The sequence below is a fragment of the Loxodonta africana genome, chromosome 22, assembly GCF_030014295.1.
Source record: "Loxodonta africana isolate mLoxAfr1 chromosome 22, mLoxAfr1.hap2, whole genome shotgun sequence".
NCBI classification, from domain to species: domain Eukaryota; kingdom Metazoa; phylum Chordata; class Mammalia; order Proboscidea; family Elephantidae; genus Loxodonta; species Loxodonta africana.
The window spans coordinates 24,783,774-24,805,079 of NC_087363.1; the positions used below are offsets into that span (position 1 = coordinate 24,783,774).

Consider the following 21,306-nt stretch of genomic DNA (forward strand, 5'->3'; position numbering starts at 1 on the left):
CAGTGGCAATGGGTTTGATTTTGTTCGGTTTCTCAGCTCTCTAGAATGGGACATCTCCCTTTGGGGATATCTTTTAAATTCATGTGGCTTGATGGTTCATACTACTTCTTTTCCCATCAAATGTTTTTACCTCAATTATAACTCTTTCGGATTTAGTTTAAAAATAATAAGGCTATCACTTTTTGAGCAGATGAGGAAACTGAGAGGAAGAAGAGGGCATACAGATAGTTAAATGGCAAGATTTACATTCAAAGGTCTCTCTAATCCCAATACAATAGTTCAGAAACTTGAAATTTTTAGTTCATAGAAGGATGATTCATGCTCTTGAGAATTTATTCATGCAAATTATATTCACCAAAGACTGATAAACCAGATACCAGTTTATTTACGTCGAAAGTATTAAGTGCCACGGACAGGATTGAGTTTAATTATCCACTGTCCAAGACACCCCCGTTGTTTCTGGACAGCCTGATCAGTAATAAGAAGGCAATTGATCATAGAATTGAAGTTCTGGGTGTTCTTAAGGTATGTTTTCAACAAGTTAAGGGAGCCTGCTGAGTTGCCCTTCTTTCTTTGTAGGAATATACATACTAATGTTGGACAGTGTTGGGGAATGTTTTAATATATTTTTCCACTCTCACTTGGTTTTTAAAGTCATCTATTTTTTATTAATTTGTCATTTCAGCATATTTTGCCAGTTAGTATTCCCAAATTTATAAATAAGTTTACATTGCATATTAAGAAGTCATTTTCCATTGCTTCCTGACAGTGAGGAAACCCACTGCCATCAAGCAGATTCCGACTCATAGCGACTCTGTAGGACAGGGTAGAGCTGCCCCATAGAGTTTCCAAGGAGTGCGTGGTGGATTCAAACTGCCAACCTTCTGGTTAGCAGCCATCGCACTTAACCACTATGCAACCAGAGTTTCGACAGTGAGGAAGGCACCTGAATTTTCTTGTGTCTAAGCTGTGATTGATGACAACTAACAACAACAAAGGAGATTGAGTGGTGTGGTGGCTTAGCTCTGACCTGCTAACTGAAAGGCTGGCTGCTAACTGAATGGTTAGAGGTTCAAACTCATCAGCTGCTCTGCGGGGGAAGAGATGTGATAATCTACTCCTGGGAAGATTACAGCACTGGAAACCCTATGGGCAGTTCTGCTGTGTCCTCTGGGGTTGCTATGAGTAGGAATGGACCAGGTGGCAATTAGTTGGGTTAGCAACAATAAGGTGGCTTATCTTTAGTGAGAGAGTTGGTTCTTCCTGATCTCAGTGTCTCGTTCTTATTCCTGATCTTGTTTCTGAATTTGGTGATCCATCCTTTGGCTCTGTATTCTTTTGCTGTTGACACGTCAAATTTTTGTCATGGCTTCTTTTTCTTAAACATTAAGCAGGAGTAGTTGGTGTATAGGTTTTATTTTTCTTTGAAAAACAAGAAATTGTGAGAGAAACATTTTGAGCCAGTGGAAGCCATCTTGGTGGTTCATTTGATTTGGTCAATTTGAAAAGGAACCCAAGTAAATATTACTGATTCACTTTGTCCTTCTGTGATGGATTGAATTGTGTCTCCCAAAAATATGTTTTGGAAATCCTAACCCCTCTATCTGTGGATATAATCCAATTTGGAAATAGGGTTTTATTTGTTATGTTAATGAGACTTTATCAGTGCAGGGTATGTCTTAAATCAATCACTTTTTTTCTTTCTGTTGCAAATACACACAACAGAACATACACCCATTCAAGAATTTTTACAGTGATTGACATACTTCATATTCATGTCACCATTCTATCTCTGCCCATATTGTTTTACCACAGTTAACATAGACTTTTTGCCCCTTAAAGTTATCATCTGTGTTTTAGAGTTACTGTTGTCCATTTAATCTTGTAGATAATCCTTTAAAAAAGCACAGTGCTCAAGGCGAGCATTCTTTATTTTTTTAAGTGAGCTAAATTGTTGTTTAGTTTAAAGATGACTTCATGGGATAGTTTTTGTTCAAAGCTTAAATGTTGCTTCCAGGCAGTAGATTAGGAGGTCCCTCCAGTTTCAATGTTTTCAGTAAATCTGGTTTCCAGTAAGAATTGAAGTTCTGTTCCAGATTTTTCCCTCATTTTGATCAAGATCCAACTATTGGGTTCTTGATCAAAATGTTCAGTAAAGGTAGACGGTTACCATCCATTTCTTCTGGTCTGATTAAGCCTATCGCTTTTGAGAAAAAAAAAAAAAAGAAAAACTTATTGCCCTCGAGTCGGTAGCGACCCTGTAGGACAGAGAATTGCCCCATAGTTTCCAAGGAGCACTGGTAGATTTGAACTGCTCACCTTTGAATTAGCAGCTGTAGCACTTAACCATTATGCCACCAGGGTTTCCAGCTTTTGGGATATAAAAGGAGCATATTAGGCACAGAAGCAAGGAAACAGTTGGGGAAAGATAGATGCCATGCCACATGAAGATCTCCAGGGAACTGAGGAATAGAAGGTGAAGAGAGACAAGGACCCTCCCCTAAAGCTGATGGAAAGGCTTCCCCTAGAGCTGGTGCCCTGAATTTGGACTTCTGACCTCCCAAACTGTGAGGAAGTAAGTTTTCGTTCCTTAAAGCCATCCACTTGTGGTATTTCTGTTATAGCCATACTAGATAATTGAGACACCTTCTAAATGGCACTTTAAAAACCGGGTTACTATGGACTTATTGCTGGGGGTTGAGAACAGGGTCAAGAACAGGGGATAAAGCAAACTCATAGATGTGAGGGGTCATACTCGTCTACCTTCTTAGCTCTCTAGGCTGATCTCTCAACACAGACATTATGGTGAACTGTTTTTGAACATCATTAAAATTTTTGAAGCTTGAAAGTCAGCCGAGTTTACTTTTGTGATTCTTTATAGTTAAATTAATCTGCTCACCATAAAAATCAATCTTATTTGTGTGTATTTTGGTTTTTAAAAAAATTTATTACACTTCTTCACTCACTTGCTAATTTTTTTTTAAAGAAAAATGCAGTTGCAATAAAACCTTTAATTTTAAAATAATTTTAAATTTACATAAGGGTTATAAAGGTAGAGCAGAGTTTCTGTGGACCCTTCTTCCATCTTCCCTTAATGTTAACATTATATAACCATGATACAGTTATCAAAATTAAGACATCAACATTAGGACAGTGCTGTTAACTAAATTATAGACTTTCTCCTGATTTCCCCAGTTGTTCCACTGGTGTCCTTTTTTTCTATTCCAGGATCCAATCCAGGACACACCACATTGCATTTAGATGTCATGTCTCCTTAGTTTCCTTCAGTCTGTAACAGTTTCTCAGTTTCTCCTTGCCCTTCTCTCCTTAACATTTTTGAAGAGTAATGGACAGGTGTTTGTAGTAATGTCCCTCAATTTGGGTTTGTCAGACCTTTTCTCATGATTAGCCTGAGGTTATGGATTTTGGGGAAGAGTACCATAGAGATGGTATGCCCTTCTTTCTGGTCATGTATCAGAGTACCTGATAACAACATGACTCATTACCAATATTAACTTTGATTAATTTGATCAAGGTGGTGTCTGCCTGTTTTCTCCACTGTAAAGTGATTATTTTTCCTTTTCCTTACTATGTTAGCTGTTAGAAAACCAGTCAGCAAGACAAGCCTACACACAAGGGCAAGGGAATTAAGCTCTACCTACTGGAGGGAAGAGTATCAAAGAATTCGTGGACATTTTTTAAGACCACCACAGTAATTAATGAATATTTTGGGGGAGATACTTTGAGGCTGTGCAAATATCCAGTTTCTCCTTAAAGCTTCATCTAATTTTAGCATTTATCAACGCATTTTGCCCTCAGGACTTATTATTCCTTCTACTTTTATAATTTAGAATTCTTCCATAAGGAAGATTTGTTACCCCGCCTTCCCATTTATTTTTTTAATAATTTATTTATATCACTATGGACTCAGATTTTTTTTTCCTTTGCATTACAGTCCAATGCTATATTTCTTAAATTGTTTCAGCTTTAGCCATTGGGCGTTCTTTTAGGTTGGCTCTTATATCCTTTTGACATGGCTCCCACCCCCCCACCCCTTTTTTTTGAGGCCTTTCTTACTCCAGGGCATTATAAGATGGTTCAGTCTCTGTCTTCCCTGTCCGAACCCTAGAAATAGCCATCTCTTCAAGGAGCACTGGTTCCTTTTATTGGAGAAAATAATTTAGTAACCAAGACTAGGTTTCTAAATGAGCTGGGACCGAAACCCGTTGCTGTCAATTCGACTCTAACTCATAGGACCCTATAGGACAGAGTAGAACTGCCCCACAGGGTTTCCAAGGAGCAGCTGGTAGATTCAAACTGCTGACCTTGTGGTTAGCAGCTTAGCTCTTAACCACTGCACCACCAGGGCTCCTCTCAGGGGACAGAGCTGGGAAACATATGTATGTATACTGACCCATGTATATGGACATACCTGTTTATTTCTGTATCTGTCTGTAAATATAAATATGAGTTCATAGTGCTATTTCTGACTTTAATCCAGCACCAAAGGTTCCATTCTAGCATTCCCTTCCTTGATTATTTGTAATATCTTTCTGACAGTGACAGACTTGGCTCTTATTATAGATTTACTTATTTGTTCAACGCTAATATATGTATAAAGTAGGAAAAGGTAATTTTAATTGTTACATCGAGCAAACTTCCAAAGCATTTTGCAGTTGTTAATTAATTTAAATTGTACTCCTCTAAGATTGGCATTTTAAATGACTATTTTTCAGCCCAAGTGGAAAGGTGAAATCATTTGCTACTGGTCAAACAGGAAGTGAGTGACTGTAGCTGGAATTGATGACCTGTTCTTACTCTCAGTGCTGTGCTCCATCTCTAGGATAGTTCTCTTTTCATTATCAGGTATCTTGACCTACAAGTTAGCCTTCTTCCCTTCTTGGTGGGATTGCTTTTTTTTTTTTAAATTGAAATGTTCCCAGTTTTTAGCTGTTTTTTACCTTCAGCAGTATTGAGAACAAGAAAAATTCCTTTTCTGGTTTCTTCCTACTTGTAGAAGCATACAGTTGGAAGAGATGTTAAACGTAATCTAGTTGAGTTTTTCAAAGATAATCTAGTCCAGTTTTTCGCAGGATACAAGTGATTCCTCCAACCCTGCTCAAGTATTCCCCAAGATAGGGATTTCACAGCTGGGCAGCTACCCATTCCGGGTTTGCAAATTTGTCCCTTTAGAAACACTTCCTTGACAGTGATCTCAGAGCTGCCTTCCTGCAGCTTCTATTAGTTGTTCTAGTTTTGTTATCTGTGGTTATCCCCTGTAGCTCCAGTCTCCACTTTATAGCTGTTCAATGACAGTTATTATGTCCCATTTAAGTCTTTTCTTTCCTAGACTAAACAGTTTCTTTGCCACCCCCCCATGAAATATGCTTTCGAAACCTTTTCCTAGCTTGGACATCGTCCCGTGGATGTGATACAGTTGGTCAGTTGGGCATCTAAAATTGAATAAACATTTCAAGATACAGTCTGATCCAGAGCCTGTATTAAAAAAAAACAAACCCATTGCCGTCGAGTCAATTCTGACTCATAGTGACCCTATAGAACAGAGTAGAGCTGCCCCATAGGGTTTCCAAGGAGCGCCTGCTGGATTTGAACCGCTGACCTTTTGGTTAGCAGCTATAGCTCTTAACCACTACACCACCAGGGTTCTCTACACTGTATTATGCTCTGGAAATGAAGTGATTAAGGAATTCAACATGATCCCTGCCCTTGGCAAGCTTACTGTTTAGTTTCTATTGGTGCTGCTTTAGAATAAGGTTGTGTTTTTTTTTTTCCCCTTTTAATATCCACTTCTCAATGTTAGTTTATAGTTGTAGTGAAGTCATCTCGGTCTTTTTCTCCAAAATTGCTAGTAAACCAGGTCTTCATCCTCGGTTGATTAGTTTTCTGAACCTAGCCCCTATTTTCTTTGCTAATTTCTGTTCATTGTTCCAAAGTAGACATTTGAATCCTGATTCCATTACCCTATTGTGCCTTTGTTATCCTTCCTACTTCTGTAACTTTGATGCTTGTTATGAATCTAATTGTGTCCCCGCAAAGAATAATGCATTCTAAATCCTAATCACTATGCCTGTGGTTATAATCCCATTTGGGAATGGGTTGTCTCTGAGGCAGGATTAGTGTAGTGTAGGGTGTGCTTTGAGTCAATCTCTTACAAGATATAAAAAGAGCAGATTAGGACAAGCAAGCAGAGAGGGGAAGAGAGATGCCAAGTCACATGAAGATGCCCAGGAGCAGCAAAGCTCAAAGAGACAAGGACCTTCTTCCAGGGCCAACAGAGAGAGAAAGCCTTCCCCTAGACCGAGCACCCTGAATTGGGACTTCTAGCGTCCTAAACTGTGAGAAAATAAATTTTTGTTTGCTAAGCCACCCACTTGTGGTGTTTCTCCTATAGTAACACTAGATAACTAAGATATATTCTTTCTATATTTTTTACTTCAGTGGTTTAATACTCAGGTAGGGAGTTCCAAGATTAGATCCTAGTAATATATACTTAGAGACAAAACTCCATGCTTTGGGTTTTTTGTAAATATTTTTTCCTTACTTCTGAATTGTTGTTACTTTAGGAGGTATTTCCCAAAGAGATCTTGGTTCTGATTTTCTGCTATAGTTTGAGTACAAAATTGTGATGAAAATATTTTACATCTTAAAACACTGAAGCATGAGGCATAGTTAGATTTTTTTTTTTTTAATGGTTGGTTAAAGTTAGATTATATAATTTTTTTTTTTAATGATAAAGTACAGGTAGTTTCTGACTTATGAGTGGTCATTATAGTGGCTACTTTATTTATTTATAAAATGAAATCCTTGACAACTTCAGTATTTTCTCTGTTTATTATGATGTTGCTTATTGGTCCAGTTGTGAGGATTTTTGTTTTCTTTATGTTGAGGTGTAGTCCACACTGAAGGGTGTAGCCTTTGATCTTCATCACTAAGTGCTTCAAGTCCGCTTAGCTTTTAGCAAGCAAGGTTGTGTCATCTGTATACTGCAGGTTAATGAATCTTCCTCCAATCCTAATGCCGTATTCTTCATATAGTCCAGTTTCTTGGTTTATTCGCTCAGCATACATATTGAATAAGTATGGTGAAAGGATAAAACCATTACGCACACCTTTCCTGATTTTAAACTACACAGTATCCCCTTGTTCTGTTCAAATGGCTGCCTTTGGGTCTATGTACAGGTTCTGCTGGGCACAATTAAGTGTTTTGGAATTCCAGTTCTCTGCAACATTATCCATAATTTATTGTGATCCACACAGTTGAATGTCTTTGCATAGTCGATAAAACACAGGTAAACATCTTTCTGGTATTCTCTGCTTTTAGCCAAGATCCCTCTGACATCAGCAGTGGTATCCCTCGTTCCACATCCTTTTCTGAATCCGGCTTGAATTTCTGGCAGTTCTCTGTTGATGTACTGCTGCAACTGTTTTGAATTATCTTCGGCACAGTTTTACTTCTGTGTGGTATTGATATTGTTCGATAATTTCCAGGGAAAAGAATGCAGTTGCTGGGTCATATGGTAACTCTGCGTTTAACTTTTTTGAGGAACTGCCATACGGTTTTTCAAAGTGGCTGCATCATTTTACGTTCCCTTGAAGCAGTATATACCTGTTGCTGTTGAGTCGATTCAGACTCATAGCGACCTTACAGGATGGAGTAGAACCGTCCCAGAGGGTTTCCAAGGAGCATCTGTTGGATTCAAACTGCCAGCCTTTTGGTTAGCATCTGAATGCTTAACCACTGTGCCACCAGGGCTCCATAGGCAGTATATGAGGGTTCCAATTTCAGTTCTAGTCAACACTTGCTATTATCTGTCTTTTTGATTAAAATCATCCTAGTGGGTATGATGGAGTCGTGGTTGCGCAGTGGTTAAGAGCTTGGCTGCTAACCAAAAGGTCAGCAGTTTGAATCCACCAGCCGCTCCTTGGAAACCCTCCTTATGGGGCCGTTGTACTCTGTCCTCTAGGGTTACCCTGAGTCAGAATCAACTTGGCGGCAACAGGTTTTTTTTTTTTTAAGTTGGTATGAAGTGGTATTTTATTGTGGTTTTGATTTGCATTTCCCTGATGACTAATGTGCTTCTTGGCCATTTGTATGTATCTTCTTTGGAGAAATACCTATTCAGATCCTTTGCCCATTTTAAAATTAGGTCGTTTGTCTTTTTATTATTGAGTTGTAAGAGTATTTTATATATTATAGATACAAGTTTCTTATCCTATATGTGACTTGCAGATATTTTCTCCCATCTGTAGCTTATCTTTTCACTTTCTTGATAGTGTCCTTTGAAACAAGTCTTTACTTTTGATGACGTCCAATTTATCTACTTTTTCCTTGGTTGCCTGTGGATTAGCTGTCATTTCTAAGAAGCCATTGTCTAATCCAGTATTACGAAGATTTATGCCCAAGTTTTTTCCTAAGAGTTTTATAGTTTTAGCTGTTACATTTAGGTCCTTGATCCTTTTTGAGTTAAGTTTTGTATATGGTGTGAAGTAGGAGTCCACATTAATTTTTTTTTGCATGTGGATATCCAGTTGTCCCAGCACCATTTATCGAAGAGACTATTTTTCTCTTGACTCGTCTTGGCACCCGTGTTGGAAATCCGTTGTCTTAATTAGCTAGTGCTGCTGTAAAACAAATACCACAAATGGGTGGCTTTAAAGAAGGTAAATTTATTTTTTCACAATTCTGGGGGCTAAAAGTCCAAATCAGAGTCTTGGCTGTGTTGATTCCTTCTTTGTTGGTAACCCTGGCATTCCCTGGTTCTTGGTGATCCTCACATGGCATCTGTGTTCCCATTGTGTACCTGCCTCTATGTCTAATCTGCCTGTTTTCTAATTCAGAAGTGATTAGGTTTAGGACACATTCTACTTGGGTATGGCCTCATCAACATAACAAATAACCTGATTCCCAAACAGGATTACATCCACAGTAATAGGGGGTTAGGATTCCAATACATATTTTGGGGGGGACACAATTCAGTCTATAACATCAGTTGACCATAGATGTATGGGTTTGTTTCTGGGCTTTCTATTCCACTGATCTACATGTCTGTCCTCATGCCAGCACCACACTGTTTTGATTACTGTAGCTCTATAGTGAGTTTTGAAATGGGAAATTGTGAGTTCTTCAACTTCATTCTTTTTAATTGTTTTGACTATCTAGGTCCTATATGTCCATATGAATTTTTTGGATGAGATTGTCAATTTTTGCAGAAAAAGTAGTTGGAATTTTGGTAGGAATTGCATTGAATCTGTAGATCAATTTGAGGAATATTGGCATCTTAACAATACTGTCTCCCAATCCAAGCATTACAACGATTGTGAGGATGGCACAGGACTGGGTAGTGTTTCATTCTGTTGTACATAGGGTCACAATGAGTCGGAACTGACTTGATGGCACCTAACAACAACCACAAATCTGTGAAGATGGGATGTAGGTCTTTAATATTTTCCAACAGTGTTTTGTAGTTTTTAGTGTACAAGTCATACACTTCTTTGGTTAAATTTATTTCCAAGCATTTTATTCTTTCTGCTACTATTGTAGATGAAATTGTTTTCTTAATTTTCATGTTTTGATTGCTAGTGTATAGAAATACAACTGCTTTTTATATATTGATCTGGTACCCTACAACCTTTTAAACACTTGCTTATTAGCTGTAATAATTTTTTTGTGAATTTCATAGGATTTTCACTTTTTTTTTAATTACTGATTTATACATGTTTTTCCACTGTATTGAGGCCCTGTTGAAGTGAGGACTGAATTTCGTAGTTCGTTTTTCTTTCCTTACTGCCAAATAAACGTACGCTCAATTAATACTGGGTTAAAGGTGCCATTGTAGTGGAGTTTAGTGTAGCATAATGCCACTAATGTCTTGGAAAATGGCACAGAAGGGAAATGCAGAAGTATTTTAAGTATAAAATGTTTCCTGGATCCAGGAAAGGCAATTATTCTCACTCCTGTCCCTGCCTCTCTGTATCCCTTACCCCTAATTATCCTATGTATCTGCAACTTAGAATACTAATCATAAAACGTCTGTGTGTTAGAACAGGAACCTTAAGCTGATTTTGTATTTTATTTTTCTAAGGAAATGTGTTCTGTTTATGTTCACAAAATAGTTCTTTCATGAACCTAGGAGTACTTGTGGTATTGTGATTGGCTAATTTTGTTAATTCTGTACTCAAATTTTTTCTTGGGTAAATGCAAGCTGCACTCATTTTCTTTTTCCTCTTAGCTACTAAATCATAGAGAGGTGAGAGTAACATTTGCTTTCGAAGGGCAGGATCTGACCTGTTCTTTTGTCATTTTCTGCCTGCCTGTAATTACCATATATGAAAAATACTTTTTGAAAGCATCCAGTTCTTTAAAGAGGAGAAGACTAGAGAATTCACAGTTTCCTTTTAATCAGGGATTTGAAATGATTTCATAACATCCAGTTCTTTAAAGAGGAGAAGACTAGAGAATTCACAGTTTCCTTTTAATCAGGGATTTGAAATGATTTCATAAAGAACAGATTCTCTGTAATAGTTTGGCCATTCTAAAGGAGGTGGTGAATAATACAGGTAAAGTGTGAGAATCTCTGAAAAATGCTACGTATTTTTTTCCTACCTCCCCATGGTACTGCGTGTACATCTTGTTCATTCCAACTGCTGCGCAGTGTCCTGGGGGTGCCGCCACCCCATTTTACTTAGCTTCACTCTGATAGTGGACACCTAGATGAGGCAACAATTTTGTAACTCTGTTAACTATTTTTTTCTGGCATTTAGTTCCGTATTCCTAAATAATATGTTTATTCTGCTGCTGTTTCTTATTTTCTTCAATTGTAGATATTATCTGTTGGCTTCCAACAATGGAAGTAAGGATTTAGCTTTTTAAATTTTTTTATTGTGCTTCAAGCAAAAGTTTCCAGTTCAAGTTAGCTTCTCATACAAAAACTTACACACACATTATTATGTGACCCTAGTTGCTCTCCCTATAATGGGACAGCAAACTCCTCCTTTCTATCCTGTATTTCCCATGTCCATTCAACCAGCTCCCGTCCCCTTGTGCCTTCTCATTTTACCTCTGGACAGGAGCTGCCCATGAAAAATACTACGTATTATAAAGAATTCAGTTCCATCAGCAGTCCAGGCAACTATGGTGGCTAGGTCAAAGTAGAAACTTCTGGAAGTAGCTACAGGCTGCATGGCTATGTGGTTGAGCAAATCAAAGATAATTGAGTCTTCTCTAATCCATTTCTCAGCACCAGTAGATAAATATAAGGTATGAGATAGACCTGTATTATTCAGTCTATCCTATTTAATTAAACCGAAAGATATAATCAGGTAGTTCCCATACCTAACTTTGCCTGCTCATAGGGAAACACCGCAGGTCATTATTTGAAGTCCAAATTTCTCAAACTTCTGTAGTTGCGTTGGCCTATCATTGTGAATTTGATTTCATAGTATTAATTCTTATGTCCCTTGTTCTTCTGTTTTAGAAAATTTGAAATGCATTACAGAAGTTGAGAGATTAATATTAAGCAGTGCCTTCCCAAGTTCCCAACACTTCTCTTCAATCATTATTAATCCATGGCCAATTTTCATTCATCTCTGTTTCTACCTACTTCCTTACCTTTCTTGACTTTATTATTTTGAAACAAATCCAAGATACCAGTTCATTGGTTAATATTTCAGGATGTATCACTGAAAGATAGGATTTATCTTTTAAATATAATCACAGTACTAGTGAAGAACCTCAAAATTTGACAAATTCTCTGTTAATGTTCAAATTTTCCTCATCTCATAAATGTTTTTTACAACTGGTCCATAAAGGGGATCCTAACAAGGTCTTCATTTGGTTGATATGTTTCTTAAGTCTCTTTTAACAGAATCTCCTGCTCTCTTTTTCCTTGCAATTCACGTATTGAAAAAACTGGGTCATTTGTCCTGTAAAGCTTTTCATATGCTGGATTTTGCTGCTTGCCTCTCTGTGATGGTATGTAACATGTTTCTTGCTCCCCATATATTTTTTGTAAACCGGTAGAGCTAGAAATTTAATTTTTTTTTTTTTTTGCAGGATGTCTCCCTGGTGGCGCAGTGGTTAAGAGCTCAACTGCTAACCAAAAAGTTGGCAGTTCGAATCCACCAGCTGCTCCTTGGAAACCCCATGGGGCAGTTCTGCTCTATCCTATAGGGCTGCTAGTTCCTTGGAAGCCCGATGGGGCAGTTTTCTTTATAGGGTCGCTATGAGTTGGAATTGACTCGACAGCAACGGGTTTAATGGCTAATGTGGAGCCCTGGTGGCACAGTGGTTCAGAGTTTGGTTGGCAACCAAAGGGTGACAGTTCGAATCCTTCAGCCGCTCCTTGGAAACTCTATGGGGCAGTTTTACTCTGTCCTGTAGAGTTGCTATGAGTTGGACTCGACTTGATGGCGTTGGCTTTGGTTTGGTTTTCTTCCTAATTATTACTTTCCATTCTTAGGAAATCATTAAATGTCCTGGAGTTCATAGAGAATGTTCATTTAAGCATGTGAATAATGAGATAGGCAGCTCTTTTACAGTATTAATATCAATCTGTTACAGCATTTTGGGTCTGATGAAGACTGATTTCTACCAATTTCAGACTTTTTGGCAACGTAGACTTGAAGAACGTTGCTGTGCTCTCTTATGTTTCAGTTGTGATACCCAGACTGAGGGAAGAAAAAAACAAAACAGATGAAGCAGTCCAGCTTCATCTGGAATCCTTTGAGACAGAGGGTGCTGATCTGTACAGTAGCAATCTCCAGACGTACTAACAGGTTGGTGTTGAATCGATGCTGACTCATGGCAATCCCATGTGTGTTAGAGTACAACTGTGCTCCCTAAGATTTTCTTTCAGTGGCTGATTTTTTGGAAGTAGATCGCCAGGCCTTTCTTTTGAGCTGCCACTGGGTGGACTCAAACCGTCAACCTTTTTCTTAGAAGCCGAGTGCATTAACCATTTATACCCAGGGACTGTAAAAAGTGATAGCGAACGTGAGATTAGAAATGCTACATCTGTTTTCCTTAAAGATCACATGTGCGTCTTTTCTAAATTATCTTTTATTGTAAAAGAAATACTTGTCTATTGAAGAAAATGGAAAATGTAGGAAAGTATCAAGACAAAAATACTTGAGAACTTACATCCAAGAGATAACCATGTTCACAATTTGGCATTATTTCCTTTTAGTCTTTTTCGTCTGTTCTGTGTGTGTACATTTTTACTTAGATGTTCATGCTAATAATTTTCTGTATTGCTTTTTAAAAATTTAAGACAGCATAATTTCACATGTTGTTGAAAGCTATTTGTAAAGATAATCTTTAATGGCTCCATAACATTGCATTAAATAGGTTTTGATTTACTTAGTCTTTCCCTGTTTTATGAAAAAGGTTGTTTTTCATTTTTGGCTATTTATACGTTAGACTTTATATTTCAGATTTTCATTATGATAGATTCTTTTTTTGAATAAAGGTTTATTGAGATATAATTTACATACCATAAAATTCACTCCTTTTTAGCATTTTCACAAAATTGTGCAACCATCACCACTATCTAATTTTTGAACATTTTCATTACTCCAAAAGACACTCTGTACCCATTAATAGTCATTCCCTGTCCCCCTGGCCCCTGGCAACCGCTAAATCTCTTTCTCTATGAATTTGCCTATTCTGGACATTTTGTATAAATAGAATTATATAATATTTGGCTTTTTGTGTCTCATTTCTTTCACTTAGCATAATGTTTTCAAGGGTCATCCATGTCGTACCATTTATCAATACTGCATTTGTTTTTATGGCTGAATATAATCTAGTATATGGATAGATCACATTGTGTTTGTATATTCATCAGTTGATGGGCATTTTGGTTGTTACTACTTTCTATTATGAATAATGCTGCTGTAAACATTCATGTACAAGTTTTTATGTGGTTATAAGTTGTCATTTCCCTTGGGTATATATACCTAGGAGTGGAATTATTGGGCCCTTGTGGTAACTCTCAAGTCCCTAGATGGCTTAAATGGTTTGCGTTTGACTGCTAACCTAAAGGTTGGCAGTTTGAACCCACCCAGTGGTACTGTGGAAGATAGTCTTGTTGATCTGCTTCCGTTAACACTGTAGCTAAGAAAACCCTACACAACAGTTCTGCTCTGTAACATATGAGCTCCCCACGAGATGGTATATACTTAACGGACACAACAGTAGCAACATGGTCGCTCTCCTTTTGAGGAAATGCCAGACTATTTTCCAAAGTGACTGCACCATGTATGATGGTACCAGTTTCTCCACATTATGATGTTGCTGTTGTTAGTTGCAGTTGGGTTGGTTCTGACTTACTATGATAAAAGAAAAAGATTTTAAAAAATATAATTACTGGATGAGAAGATGTATAAATTTAAGGTTTTTGATACGTTTTAAAAAAAAAAAAGTTGCTTTCTGGAAGGTTGTATATTCCCACCAGAGCCCAGCTCAACACACCCTTGTTAGCAGTGAGAATTATTTAAAAAAAAAAAAAAAAATTGATAATTTAATAGGTGAAATTGGAATAATCTCACTGTTTTAATCACATTTGATTTTCTTAAATAGTGACTTCAGTATTGCATAGTCACATACCTAATAAAAAGTAGGACTGAATCAAGAATGAAGTTCTCTGATGATAGCCGGTTGCCTGGTACTGACCAGTATTCATTGTAGCGTGGTTCTCTTGGGGTGGGTATATGTTGAGAGTGAATGTCAACAGGCTACCCAGGCAGTTGTTCTTTAGCAAGCTGAAATGGGTTAACGTTAATAATAGGGGCAAAGAAATGTTTGAAGGATAGTCTGAACAACTTTATTTGCTCAGTATAGCTGAGACTTGTTGAGACACCTTAGAGGCAAACCAGCTGGCTTAGCTCAGCAGTCAGGGGCAGGGATGCTTTTCAGCAATGAAGTTGGTCTGAGAGTCTGAGATAGATGTGCCCAAATTAACAGACTTTGCAATTAGCGGTGGTAGACAAGTACAGTATGGCAGTAATAGCACTAGACTGGTGTCAGAAGACCAGTGTACAGGTCCCAGTTCTACCACAAAATAGCTGTGAAATCTGAAGCAAATCTGAATCTGTTTCCTTATTTATAAAATGAGAGTGCTGGTAATGCCTACTTTACCGGGTTGTTGTGAAAGTTAAGAGATACGAAACTGGGATAAAAAAAACTGAAACCAATCCTGATGCTGTCAAGTCGACTCTGACTCATAGTGACCCTATAGGACAAAGTAGAACTGCCTCATAGAGTTTCCAAGGAGCACCTGGTGGATTCAAACTGCCGACCTTTTGGTTAGCAGCCGTAGCGCTTAGCCACTATACCACCAGGGTTTCCGAAATTGGGATAGGTACCCTTTAAAATGTAATAAGATATTGCCTATTGATCCAAATCGAAGAATAATTTTTGTGTATATGGAATTGGTGGTGTATTAGTGTTTTCAAAGGAAATTGCATTCCCTGTAAGTTTCATTAGAATACATACACACTTTCCCCTTTTTTTCCCCTAAATTTATTTTGCTATTCTTGAGAATATATACAGCGAAACATACACCAATTCAATATTTCCTACATGTGCACTGATTACATTCTTCAAATTGTGCAACCATTCTCACCTTTTCTAAGTTTTTCCTCCTTTATTAATATAAATTCACTTCCCCCTAAGGTTCCTATCCTGTCTTTCAAGTTGCTGTTGTCAGTTTGACCCCATATAGATCTTAAAAGAGCATAATGCTCAGGGCAAACATTTTTTACTCGTTAAGCTCAACTGTTTGATTTTAAAATGACTTCATGGGATATTTTTGGTTTAAGGTTTAAAGATTATCTCAGGGCAATACTTTCAGGGGTTCATCTACCTTCCATGGCTCCAGAAAATCTGGAATCTATGAGAACTCGAAATTCTGTCCTGTGTATTCCATCTTTTGATCAGAATTCGTCTATGAAATCTTTGCTCAAAATGTTCAGTAGTGGTAGCCAGGCACATCCACTTCTTCTGGTCTCATGGCAAAGGAGGCAGTTGCTCATGGAGGCAATTAGCCACACATTCCGTATCCTTCTCGTATTCCTGACTCTTCTTTTTCCTCTGTTGCTCCAGATGAATAGAGACCAATTGTTGTTAGTTTGTTCTTGAAGATTAGATTTTTTAGAGGTCGGGTTTATTTTACTAACAGATGATTGAGTGAATCGGATCCTGGTACATTGGTTATGAAACAAATTCATGGACTCAGGGAACCATTTTGAGGGCTAGAATAATTCTATCTTCCCTGAGATCACATCCCAAGTTTATACCTGAGTCAGGGTTTGAACTTTAATCTCTAGCATTCTTTTCTACTATGTTCAATTTAATACAGGTAGTGGCACAAGTGGTTAAGCGCTTGGCTACTAGCTGAAAGGTTGGCAGTTCGAACTCACCCAGAGGTACCTCCAGAGACAGGCCTGGCAGTCTGCTTCCTAAAGTTCCCAGCCTTGAAATCTCTATAGAGCAGTTTTACTCTGCATACCTGGGGTCAACATGAGTTAGAATCGACTCGATAGCAACTAACAACAACAGGTTTTATATCTTCAAGGTGCATCGTAGTGTATAAGTGCTGCAGGTGATTTTTCAGAAGTAAGTTGTAATACTGAAGAAATGACACAGATTCTTTTAATAAGTGTCATGATACAGACTATATAAATGCTATATAAATTGTGCAGAGATCTGAAGGACTCAGTGGGTTTAAATGAATGCCTTAAGAAGCTTAGGGTGCTTTGTTGAATTGACTCACAAGAACCAAGGATTCAGTTCTTTTTAATTGATTTTTAATTAGTATAAAACCAAACCAAACCCATTGCCGTTGAGTCAGTTCCAACTCATAGTAACCCTGTATATTTATCATTTAAATATTCTTTTTACATAATACTTCCAAATGCTTCTCTGTTAATCTTGAGACAGTAATGAGGAGATGGCATTTTTCAGACAGTCTGAAGCCTAAAAATTATAAATTCTTAGGATTAAAAATACAAGGGCCCTTAGACGGGAGCATAATACACCATACTTTGTTAAGTATTATGTTCATTTCTAGGAGCCACGTTTTTAGAGACATGGATAATCTAAAGCCTATCCAGAAGAAAACAGCCTGGCTGGTAATGGGAATGGAAATCAAATGATTTGAGGCATGATTTAAAGAATTACAGATCTTTCGTATGGAGAAGAAATAGTGGAGGACAACCTTTTCAGATATATCAAAGTCTGGCAAGTGGAAGAGAAATTAGACAGTTTTTTGTTGGTTGGTAGAACAAGAACCATCAAGCAGAAGCTAAAGAAAAAATGGATGAAACCTCCTTATAAGATAGCGACTTTCTTGTGACTGCTCATGCTGAAGCAGAGCCTGCCTGGTGTTCTAGAGAAACTGAGGTTGGTAGAGTGAATGACTTTCAAGATCTTTGTAAATAAGTGGTTTCTCAACTTTATTTGGTTACAAATCTCTTTGAGAATCTAACCAACAGCAAAGACCTTGTCCCCAGCAAAAGCTTATATGTGAGCATATGTATATTTTGCTCTCATTCGTAAAAGAAATTTTTTTATGTAAAGAGCTTCATATCTGCTTTTATTTTCTTTCAGCATATTGAATTTATTGTTCCATTGTTTTCTGGCTCACATTGTTGCTATTGAGAAGTCAGCCTTGGTGTTTGTTTTTGCCAATTATTCTAGGGCACCTCAAACTAAGTTCACCACTTGGGGGTCCATGGCTGATTCAGGTTATGAGAACTTAGGGTGCCAGCCTACACACGGGTTATTCTGCGGCCGTAATTTCTCAGGAACTCTTTGTTCTTTTGGTTTGCTCTACACCAAGGCAGACTTCTTCATTAGTCCCCGGGGGTTGTGAGAAAGTTGGGGCATGGGTTACTGGTACACTTTGAGAGGTATGGTAGGGTGTCTCCTTATGAGACTTAACGTTGGGAGTGTGCTTGACCTTGATTTGTGTTGGGCTTTCCCTGTGTGACTCTTGACTCTCTTCCAGCTTTAGTGTTACATATAAAACATGAAATCTTTTTTCCCCCCAAAACATGGGCTATTGCTGTGATGCAGATTCTGATTCAGAAGATTTAGGGTGGGGCTCAAGATTTGCATTTCTGAGAAACTGCAACAGGATTCCAGTCTTGCTGGTCTATAGGCCATACTTTAAGTAGCAAGGAATTAGACTGCATTGTATGTTTGAGGTGTTAATGATATTAGTAGGAACCCTGGTGGCGCAGTGGTTAAGCGCTATGGCTGCTAACCAAAAGGTTGGCAGCTCAAATCCACCAGGCACTCCTTGGAAGCTCTATGGGGCAGTTCTACTCTGTCCCATAGGGTCGCTATGAGTCGGAATCAACTCGATAGCAGAGGGTGTGGTATAGTATGGTAGTGGTAGTAGTGAGATGATATGGTAGTGTATAAAGAATGAAGATTGTTCCAGTGTGTAGAGTTTCTTTTATTCTTCCATAATTTCGATGGGTTCTCTAGGACTTTATCCTGTAGCAGTTCTGTATCATTCACGGGCATAAACGATAAAACTTTTTAGTAGGCTAGAAAAGTTAACATAATGAGCTGCCTTGAGTTATATCATAGTCCAGAAGAAATTGATGAGTAACGACTGAGTGACTGAGTTTGTACTAGTTGAGATCTGAACCAGGTATTTTTTGATAATTTCATTGTTTTGTTGCAGAGTTCTGCTGCAGATTGACAATTGCTGAACCTCATGTATATTAAAAGCCATATGATTGAGATTATAAAGGCCAGAAGTTTAAGGGGGAGATGTTAAAGAGTAGTTGCATTCTGAAATAAGACTTCATGTATCCAGATTAGACCATAAAGGATCAAAGTAAGCATGGCTTGTCATTTTTCTACTGTTGATATCCTGAGGTTGGTTTTATCATTGTCAACTTGGTTCATGTAGTTTTGACTGTTAACTCAGTACTTTTAATTGCATTATTTAATCATGAAGGCTGTTTAAGGTAATACTGTACCTAGATTTTCAGATCAGGTATCCATGCAGGGAAACTTGAGTCAGAAGAGACAGTTAAGTTTTATTGGTTTTAAATAAAGTGACAACCGAAGTCCCTATATACAATTTTTTCTTTAATGAATCCCTTGGGTCTTTTTGGTAAATTGAGAGACTGCCTTGTTATTGAAGTAATGACACTTTTGTCAAATAAAAGGGACTGTGTTCCTAGATGGTAGATATGGTCACCGGTTGTAGCAGTTAACCTTAAAGACATCCTGTTTAAGACTTAACACCATTCAGCCAGAATTAGTTAAAATCAGACATACTGATGAAATGAACCAGTAGAAAAAGATCGTTGATCCAAAAAGAAGTGGAAGTGGATGGGTATACATAGTATTTGTGTGTGCTTCCTCGTTTCTAAAGAATCTCTGCTGTATGCTAATTTTCGAATTACATACACAGTGCTTTTAAGCCCTGCAGACTTTTATTCTTTCTCTTTTTTAACAAGCCAGCACTAAATCAGCTAAAGTGAACTTTGCAGTACATTATAGTCTAGCAGTGAGTTACTGTTCTCTCTGTGGAAAAAAAAAAAAAAAATCCAGGATACTTAATTTTCTTGAAGAGAACTTTTTTGCTGTTGAATTTTTGTGTTATTTTGTTTAAAGCCAATAAAACTAAACTGTTAGATTTGTAAGCATCTTACTTTTAAAGTACTGATTATATAATTTAATAAATATTGTCTAATATGTTCTAGGTTTTTACCTAGGTGCTAAGGATATGTAACTCATCGTACTGCCTTAATGGTGTTGTGATTAGAGAAGATGCTTTGTGTTATCTCAGTGTTTTGGATTTTGTTGAGGGTTGCTCTGTGGCCTAAGACGTGGTCTCTTCTGGAGAACATTCCATGTGTGTTGGAAAAGAATGTGTACTTTGCTGCTGTTCCTCCCATATACTTTAAATCATTTCTAGATTACTTATAATACCTACTATAATGTAAATACTGTATAAATAGTTGTTTCATCAAACTGAAGACTTGGTCTTCTCTGAGTTCTTTGAGTTCTTCTGGGAATGCTGATGCTGCTTTGGCTTCATGCAGTGCTGATGTGCCCGTGATCTTGAAGTTCCTGAGGCTGTAGCCCTTTACATAGCTAGCCAGCCGTCCCTTAATAGCCTTAGATTCTTTCCTCTCACTCTCCTCAACCCCCTCACACTTAGCCTTTGAGGGATTGCTTTGACCACTTCATGGCTTTTTAGGAGCCATTTTTCCCAGAAACAGGGCGCATTCAACACAAGTAGTGAAGGAACAAGTTGTGAGTTGAGCAATGCTCAAACAGCGAGTGCTGAGGAGAGACTGAGGATCTGTGAGATGGTGGGAGGCTACGGCAGGGTATGCCTATACACCGCATCATTTGCATGGATTCAGCGTAGTGCCCAGTGTGCGGCAAGTTCAGGTTTTGCTTTTTCAAACTACCCCCCCCCCAATATTTTCATACCACAGTTGGTTGAATTTGTGGATATGGAACCTGCAGATGTGGAGGGCTGACTGCTAAAACAAGAACTCTATATACTTTTCACTTAATATATTGTAAGCATTGTTCATTGTCAGTAAATATGTATGTATAACCCTATTTTTTTGTGGTGTCAATTAAATTATAATGTGAAAGTTCAGGAGGTCCATCAATATGTATTAAGTACCTGGAAGAGAGTTCATATACAGTATAAAAGAATGCTATTTCACATGAATTTCAGAGTTTAGACATTGCAGTTTTACTGAAGGGAGTTAAAATGAACCAGATTTAGCCACTAATTTCAGAAACACTGAGCTGGGTGTTTAGGTAGTGTCTTAGGCTGGGTTCTCTGGAGAAGCAAAACCAGTGAAGTGTGTGTGTATATATATGTATCAAGAGTGAGAGAAAGAAAGAGAGAGATTTATCTCAAGGAAATGGCTCATGTGGTTGTAGAGGCTGGCAAGTCCCAAGTCCATGGGTCAGGTGTAAGGCTGGAGGCTTCTCCTGACTATGTAGCTGCAGGGCTGACCCAGATCAGCAGATTGGATGGCAGAGTGCTGGCTCATGGGCTACAGAGGCTGATGAATCCAAGAACGGCAGGTAAGATGGCAGGCTGCTGGCTCCAAGGCAGTGGAGGCTGACGAATCCCAAGATTGGCAGGTAATATGGCAGGCTGCTGGCTCAAGTCCTGAAAACCAAAGATCAGATGATGACAAGCTAGATGCAGGATCCAGAGTAAGCAAGCAAGCTTTGCCAGAATGTGTGTGTGTATAATATATGATACAGGCCACTCCCCCAACCCCC

At 38.1% G+C, this 21,306-nt stretch overlaps 1 protein-coding gene across 1 annotated transcript in view; it reads left to right on the forward strand.

The window, feature by feature from the left end:
- Positions 1-4,106: 4,106 nt before the first annotated feature.
- The window catches only part of MAP4 (microtubule associated protein 4), a 199,284-nt gene continuing 182,084 nt past the window's right edge, over positions 4,107-21,306 (forward strand). Inside the window, 1 exon segment of the mRNA XM_064274613.1 lies at positions 4,107-12,794. Within this exon segment, the coding sequence (XP_064130683.1) occupies positions 12,712-12,794 (83 nt within the window). The 5' untranslated portion in view covers positions 4,107-12,711.